This window comes from Sinocyclocheilus anshuiensis, unplaced genomic scaffold (assembly GCF_001515605.1).
Source record: "Sinocyclocheilus anshuiensis isolate Anshui unplaced genomic scaffold, SAMN03320099.WGS_v1.1 scaffold262, whole genome shotgun sequence".
Lineage (NCBI taxonomy): Eukaryota > Metazoa > Chordata > Actinopteri > Cypriniformes > Cyprinidae > Sinocyclocheilus > Sinocyclocheilus anshuiensis.
The window spans coordinates 949,902-958,525 of NW_015547650.1; the positions used below are offsets into that span (position 1 = coordinate 949,902).

General features: G+C 40.5%; 1 protein-coding gene across 1 annotated transcript in view; it reads left to right on the top strand.

Annotated features, from left to right (window-relative positions):
• Positions 1-1,709, top strand: part of LOC107701982 (E3 ubiquitin-protein ligase TRIM62-like) — a 21,756-nt gene extending 20,047 nt beyond the window's left edge. The window contains exon 6 of the mRNA XM_016504153.1: positions 163-1,709. Within this exon, the coding sequence (XP_016359639.1) occupies positions 163-713 (551 nt within the window). The 3' untranslated portion in view covers positions 714-1,709. The remainder of the gene's footprint in view (positions 1-162) is intronic.
• The last annotated feature ends 6,915 nt before the right edge of the window (positions 1,710-8,624 follow it).

Genomic DNA, 8,624 nt, shown 5'->3' on the forward strand with positions numbered 1-8,624 from the left:
ATATACAATTTATTTATTCTTTTTTATTTATTTATTTATTTATTTATTCTTTTTATTTTTATTTTTTTTATGTTTACCTGCTGTAATATAACAGGTGATAAGCTTATTTTGGACTGATTCTAAATACACTGATTTTCATTTCCTCTGTCCTTATGTTCACAGTGCCTGCTGCTTTAACCATGGACCACATCACTGCTCACCAGCGGCTCATATTATCAGACGACTGCACCATCGTTGCGTACGGGAACCTGCATCCACAGCCCCTGCAGGATTCACCGCGCCACTTCGACGTTGAGGTGTCAGTGCTGGGAGCCGAGGGCTTCTCGGCGGGCGTCCACTACTGGGAGGTAATGGTGTCCGAGAAAACCCAGTGGATGATCGGCGTGGCCAACGAGACGGTCAACCGCAAGGGCAGCATTCAGATCCAGCCCAGCCGAGGCTTCTACTGCATCGTAATGCACGACGGTAACCAATACAGCGCTTGCACCGAGCCCTGGACGCGCCTCAACGTAAAGAGCAAACTCGAGAAAGTGGGCGTCTACTTGGACTACCCCAAAGGTTTGCTGGTTTTCTACAACGCTGACGACATGTCCTGGCTCTACACCTACCGAGAGAAGTTTCTAGCTAAACTTTATCCATACTTCAGCCCCGGTCAAAGTCATGCCAACGGAAAAAATGTGCAGCCCTTGCGAATTAACACCGTGCGTTTATAGGAGCCGAGTCAGCAGAGAAGTTGAAGAAGAAACTGAAATCTAGGCTATATAATAACGTTTCTTTCAGCTTACCTTAGGGCGCTCGGTGGATCGCCGACACGTTACTCAATGAAGCGATCTGACTGATGGATTGTGACGTAAGGCTCTGTAGACGCCTGGAGTTGGTAAATAAAATGGAGAGCCTTGCACTTTTCTGAGAGCTGCCGGTGGGCGTTTTGTACATTTTATTGTCGCCGGTCATTTGTAATCTTGCCGTGGCCGGCCTGCTTGTCCAAGATTTCCCAGCTGCTTGTACACAACACCCTGACTTCTGTCCCTTCAGCCCCTGCAGGGTCCAAATGCTCCTTTCATGGCTCAAGCCTGGGAAAAAAAGCTTATCTGTTGTGCAGACAGAAATAAAAATGTGTTGCCTGTTTCATTTTGTGCAATTGGTTTTGGTGTGTTTGTGGAGACACTGAACTAGTGCTGTACGAACTTTTTGCTTTCTTTCAAACTGCATGAGTGGAATATTGTGTCCCTCAGGTCATGCTGACGGAGTTTGACTGCAGTAATCAGGCCCCCAGGTGCCCTGTATGCGTGAATGATCGTGTTCGTGTTTTATCCCCTTCTAGTCGAGATTCAGGACTCGAACACCGCTAACGCATCTGCTGCTATTATGAAAAAAGGGCCATGACTTTGCGCATTTGTACATATCGCAGGACAGGTGATAGCCTTAGCTTTGGTGAAAAGTGCATCCCCCGCGCCTTCCTTTTCCCTTTAGCTCGATATCGCTTTTATTTATTCATCTTGTGCTTACTTTCTAGAACATTCCAGTGTTTAGGGTCCCGGGACGTCTCGTTAAGAGGGTTCAAGCGTTAAAGAGGACGCTGGGTCATCTTTCTGCTTTAACGCATCTAATCAGGTTATAAGATGGTGAAAGACATTTCCGTTTCTGAGAGAATACATCCGTTGCTCTTTAGAAAAGTGTTGAAATAGCTGCATTTTTTTTTTCTTTTTTTTTTGTTGTTATAAATCAAAATTAATTACCCTTGTAAATAAGGACCTGATGCAATTTCAATGACTTAAAAAAGCAATATATAGATAAGTCTAAATATATATAGATAAAAACTGAATATATAAATGCAAATCATGAATATATGTATAGAAGTTAATCTGAATATATAGTTGACATGCCCGATAATAAAGATATTTTCATATAGTGTATGTAGACAATATATATTCCAATTTACAATTACAGTATATGTTCAGGATTTATAAATATATATTTTGATTTACAATTATATTTTCAGAATTATAACTATATATTCATGATTTACATTTATATACATTATAAAAAAAATGTACATTCATATATTCAGATGTACATCTACATATTACAATTAATATTTATATATTCAGAATTTTAACTACATATTCACAAATTTCCATTTATATATTCAGACTTATAACTATATATTCTGATTTACATTTATATATATATATATGCAGATTTGTATCTATATATTCAGACTTACGACTATATATTCTGAAGAGCATTTATATATTCAGATTTATAAATATATATTCTGATTTAATTCTATATTCACAATTTACATTTATATATTCAGATTTTATATAACTATTTATTGTTTGGTGCTTCATATATATATATATATATATATATATTATTATTTTTTACTTTTTTATAATGCATATATAGTTTTAAATGGAAACACTATTGCAGTCCCCAAATGCACTCGTAAATTTTCCTTAATTACTCGGATGTGGCCACTATTTCAATTTGGTGCGTTGATGTTCTCAGAGGCTCAGCTGTATGTTCTGAACCCTGAGTTTTAATACTAGTAATTATTGCTGTTTTCTCCATGAATCCTTGCCACTATACGCCTTGGTTGAAATAACTTCACCTGGAATGATGGACAGGTTCGGAATCCATTCCGTGTTTTATTCTGTAGCTGAACTTCTCCACTCCTGATTGGTTCTGATGTGCGTGTGTGTTCTGTCGTGTTTGGTGTTCAGGGGTAAAGGCATTGGTCATTTATCGCATGGACCTCGAGGTTGTTGCTCGAGTTTTAAGGCGGTCAGACGATTATTATCATTATTATTTTAGTGATGGTGATGGGTTCTTTATGATATATAGTTACATACTGCCGAGGGTTGTTGTTGTTTGTGATGATGATGATGATTTGTGTGTTTGGATGAGAGCTGCTTGACACTCATCATTGTCTAAATGCACTCTGATGAGCTCTTGAAACTGGAGGTTCATGGAAAAATGTTTGTGTTCAATTAAAAGAAATGGTAAAACCAGAAGCATTTCTGACTCTTCATTATGTTTGACTGACTTCATAAACAGTCCAACAAGTGTCAAATGAGACAAAAAATAAAGGTGTAACTAGCCAGAAATCCAGATTGTCTACTGAAGAACATATCAATGACTGTTATTCAGGAAACAGAACTTGAATTAACATTTACCTTCAGGGGTTTAACTAGTAAAAAGACAATGGTTTTTCTCTCTCTTCATATTGTTCTTAAGAACTGTGGCCGTTAAACCACACAAACAAATATATTAAGCAATGTTATTTTACTATTATTTATATACTATTATAATGTTTATCAATAATAAAAATTTTGTATGGTTATATTTTTCATTTTCAATTTAGTAAAGTAATTTTATGTTTTTTATGTATAGCAGGGCTGTACGTTAACTTTTTTTTCACATAGCACAGGTGCTACAGAGGTTGAAAGTTTTGTAGCACAGGCCAAAAAGTTGTAGCACAAGTATAAAACGTCTGTTGTCTGGATTCTGCTGAATTATTTTTATCCCAGGTGGGGAAAAAACATCCCGCGAACCCGCTCCGACGTCCAGATCTGAATCAAATGATTCGCGATACACGCTTTGAAGTCATGTTAAATACAGTTTCCGTCGTATTAAAAACATTTCATAAAAAGTTTTCAAAAGCATCCCCCCCCCTACTGTTTTTTCACAAATCACACCCTGTATGTATATATATAGATATATATATTAGAGTAATAGAGTAATACATTGACCTGTGATTATACAAAACAAAACAAACAGCTGTTTACAAATCATGAAAAATACCAAATATTAAATGTTGTTTACCATTGGCTAGAAAGTTCATTTTTGACAATGGTCTAGTGTGGTCCGCATTTGAAATTATTTGCATTATGACTGTTGCAATGCTCAAATTCTCAAAAAACAAAACCAAAAAAAAAAAAAAAGTGTCATCCTTAGCAATTTCCAACAGGTGAAACTCCTTTCTTCCTTCGACATGCTCTTTTCTTTTCCAGCTGTTTATGGCGCATCACAAGACAAAGCGAGCAATTGACAAACCGCGTTTGCCATCTAAAAACAATGTACTGCGATTTGGCACTTAGCCCTCCAAACTGCAGAAAAATGGCTTGTGTGTGAGCAGAAGAATTGATTTTCCTTGCATTTTTAATGAAATCATTGCATCAACCTGTGTCCGACAAGACGCAGTGAAACTCTGGAGACTTGGGACATGGTTTATGGAAGTGTTTTGTTATTAACTGAAAGCTCTCCTGCGTTCTTACTTGAAGCCGTGTGTAATTGTGTAAGTATCCCTCAGGACAAGGGTCCTGTCAAACCTATAGACTTCTGTACAATGTATCCGCTGTCATACGGATATAATTAGGTGTGGGCGGTGTGAGGTTTCAGCTGTAAAATCAGACAAAAGACAGAAAGAATGCCGTCACACTGTCTTAAAGACACCTCACCGTCATTATAATGAAAAGCTCACTTTCTCACACCTAGAAATGCAAGGATGTCACTGCAGGGCTTCTGCTTCAGGGAAGACATCACACTTTAGTGAGCAACCTGCCAATATAGCACCAGATGCTGGTTTATATGATACATCGATATCATGATGGGGCCTCGTAGGCACGTTAAAACATTCAAAAACATTAGATATAGTGGCTGACATAATAGGTTTTGAGACGCAATCGCTTGTGTATCTGAGTATCTTCTCATGGTGCTTTATGCATCTTTTTCTCAGTCCTTACCCTTCAATCATTTTTTGAACCACATGATATCTGCAAACCTATAATGAATTGTTCATCCTATCTAAACTACTTGACTTTTTTAAGTCCAATTTTATTGCTCAGTGTTATTTTAGTATAATTGAGATAATATTAGTTTTTATTAATATTTAGAATTTTGAGTATATATATATATATATATATATATATATTTTAGCTTATTTTAAAGTTTGTCTTTTTGTTGTGTTTTTGTCTTTTTTTATTATTTTATTTGCTATTTTAGTACATCAGGTTAAACTAAATGTAAATCAGAAATGTTGCCTTGGTAAGTATCTGAAATTAAATATTTTTTAATAAATATGATTTCAGTTAACATTTATTTTAAATAACAATTTTTAATGGTTTTAGTATTAGTATCAGTTAACAATATTCCTAACCACGGTTGTTATTGATAAATATGAAATATAAAAATATATAAAAATAAAAGCTCATTTAAAATATTAATAAATACTGTAATAAATAATACTAAAATAACACTTTTAAATATAATCAAATATAATAATAGATGAAAACTTGTAAATCTTCTCTTGGCAACTAACTGAAATTATTTTAAAGTACTAAAATTACTAAAACTTAAACTGAAATAATAAAAAAAAAGAAATATTTACTCCTAACCAGGGTTATTGAAAATTAAAACTGTTTAAAATCAGTTTAATTAATAGAAGTAAATGCAAAATAAAATGATTAGATATTATGTATGAAAACTTTAAAATTCAAAATAAATTAAAATTTTTCATGGAAACTACTGAAATAAAATTGAAAAACAAAAGTTGAAGTACTAAAATTACTAAAACTTAAACTGAAAAAATAAGAAATAAAAACAAATAAATAAAGCACAGTTAAAACAAACAAATTAAAATGAAAAATGAACAAAAATAAAAGCTCATTTCAAATATTAATATTATAATAAATGAAAATAAAATTACACTTCTCTTGGCAACTAACTGAACTACTAAGAATTTGGCAACTAATAATTTTAAAGTACTAAAATTACTAAAACTTAAACTGAAATAAAAATAAGAAATATTTATTCCTAACCAGGGTTGTTATTGATAACTAAAACTGTTTAAAATCATTTTAATTAATTGAGGTAAATCCAAAATAAAAGGATTAGATATTAGATGAAAACTTTAAACAAAAATAAAATTAAATAAAATTAAGTAATAAATCCTTCTTTTGGCAACTAACTGAATTTTTTAAAAGTACAAAAATTGCTAAAACTAAAACCGAAATAAAAATAAGAAATAGCACATTGTTAAAAGTTACAAAAAGTTTAATAAAAACTAAAAATATAAAAAACACTATATAAACACTATAATAAATACTACTAAAATAACACTGTTGCTTACGCATGTTGTGTCACCAAGAGTTATAGCACTGCCTGTTATGAGTGTTCAAATCATTTGCAAAGACTGACCAGAGTTGTTTGCTCTCCTGTTCTTACGGAGATTCACCTGTGCATGTGTGCATGTGTCTGTGCAAGTCTGAGTTCTTGAGTAGGACGAGTTTATGTGCTGTCAGTTGTAGCGTTTGCCCTGTGGTGCTTTTCCAGAGAAGTCAACTAGAGCTGCAGAAGGAAGATGGGCCGATTAACAAAGGCTTCTTCAGTTTCAGAGTACGGTTTCACATGCAGAGACCTCTAGACGGCGCAGGGAGACCTCTGCTGTTGAAAGCTGTACTTCAAGAGCTGTAACCTCATCCAAAGAGATTCTTTTTCCCCTTCAACTTTGTGATTGCTCTTATTTTTACTTGTTCGGTCATGAATTTGCTCTTCATAAACCTCATTCCACTGCACCGATTCCAAGTTTCCAAGCGGGAAACTTTGATGAATGTGCTCATGACAAATAACCAGTGCCTTCAAGCACTTAAAGGGGTCATATGATGCGATTTCAAGTTTTCCTTTCTCTTTGGAGTGTTACCGAGCGAGAGAGAGCGCGAGAGGGAGAGAGAGAGAGCGAGAGAGAGAGAGCGAGAGAGAGAGCGCGAGAGAGCGCGAGAGGGAGAGAGAGAGAGCGAGAGAGAGCGCGAGAGGGAGAGCGAGAGAGAGAGAGCGAGAGAGAGCGCGAGAGGGAGAGCGAGAGAGAGAGAGCGAGAGAGAGCGCGAGAGGGAGAGCGAGAGAGAGAGAGCGAGAGAGAGCGCGAGAGGGAGAGCGAGAGAGAGAGAGCGAGAGAGAGCGCGAGAGGGAGAGCGAGAGAGAGAGAGCGAGAGAGAGCGCGAGAGGGAGAGCGAGAGAGAGAGAGCGAGAGAGAGCGCGAGAGGGAGAGCGAGAGAGAGAGAGCGAGAGAGAGCGCGAGAGGGAGAGCGAGAGAGAGAGAGCGAGAGAGAGCGCGAGAGGGAGAGCGAGAGAGAGAGAGCGAGAGAGAGCGCGAGAGGGAGAGCGAGAGAGAGAGAGCGAGAGAGAGCGCGAGAGGGAGAGCGAGAGAGAGAGAGCGAGAGAGAGCGCGAGAGGGAGAGCGAGAGAGAGAGAGCGAGAGAGAGCGCGAGAGGGAGAGCGAGAGAGAGAGAGCGAGAGAGAGCGCGAGAGGGAGAGCGAGAGAGAGAGAGCGAGAGAGAGCGCGAGAGGGAGAGCGAGAGAGAGAGAGCGAGAGAGAGCGCGAGAGGGAGAGCGAGAGAGAGAGAGCGAGAGAGAGCGCGAGAGGGAGAGCGAGAGAGAGAGAGCGAGAGAGAGCGCGAGAGGGAGAGCGAGAGAGAGAGAGCGAGAGAGAGCGCGAGAGGGAGAGCGAGAGAGAGAGAGCGAGAGAGAGCGCGAGAGGGAGAGCGAGAGAGAGAGAGCGAGAGAGAGCGCGAGAGGGAGAGCGAGAGAGAGAGAGCGAGAGAGAGCGCGAGAGGGAGAGCGAGAGAGAGAGAGCGAGAGAGAGCGCGAGAGGGAGAGCGAGAGAGAGAGAGCGAGAGAGAGCGCGAGAGGGAGAGCGAGAGAGAGAGAGCGAGAGAGAGCGCGAGAGGGAGAGCGAGAGAGAGAGAGCGAGAGAGAGCGCGAGAGGGAGAGCGAGAGAGAGAGAGCGAGAGAGAGCGCGAGAGGGAGAGCGAGAGAGAGAGAGCGAGAGAGAGCGCGAGAGGGAGAGCGAGAGAGAGAGAGCGAGAGAGAGCGCGAGAGGGAGAGCGAGAGAGAGAGAGCGAGAGAGAGCGCGAGAGGGAGAGCGAGAGAGAGAGAGCGAGAGAGAGCGCGAGAGGGAGAGCGAGAGAGAGAGAGCGAGAGAGAGCGCGAGAGGGAGAGCGAGAGAGAGAGAGCGAGAGAGAGCGCGAGAGGGAGAGCGAGAGAGAGAGAGCGAGAGAGAGCGCGAGAGGGAGAGCGAGAGAGAGAGAGCGAGAGAGAGCGCGAGAGGGAGAGCGAGAGAGAGAGAGCGAGAGAGAGCGCGAGAGGGAGAGCGAGAGAGAGAGAGCGAGAGAGAGCGCGAGAGGGAGAGCGAGAGAGAGAGAGCGAGAGAGAGCGCGAGAGGGAGAGCGAGAGAGAGAGAGCGAGAGAGAGCGCGAGAGGGAGAGCGAGAGAGAGAGAGCGAGAGAGAGCGCGAGAGGGAGAGCGAGAGAGAGAGAGCGAGAGAGAGCGCGAGAGGGAGAGCGAGAGAGAGAGAGCGAGAGAGAGCGCGAGAGGGAGAGCGAGAGAGAGAGAGCGAGAGAGAGCGCGAGAGGGAGAGCGAGAGAGAGAGAGCGAGAGAGAGCGCGAGAGGGAGAGCGAGAGAGAGAGAGCGAGAGAGAGAGCGCGAGAGAGAGAGAGAGAGCGAGAGAGAGAGAGCGCGAGAGCGCGAGAGCGCGAGAGAGAGAGAGAGAGAGCGTAATCATAATCGTAATCGTAATCAACACGCTTTACAGCAGAACCTGGACCTGCTAGAGCAATACTG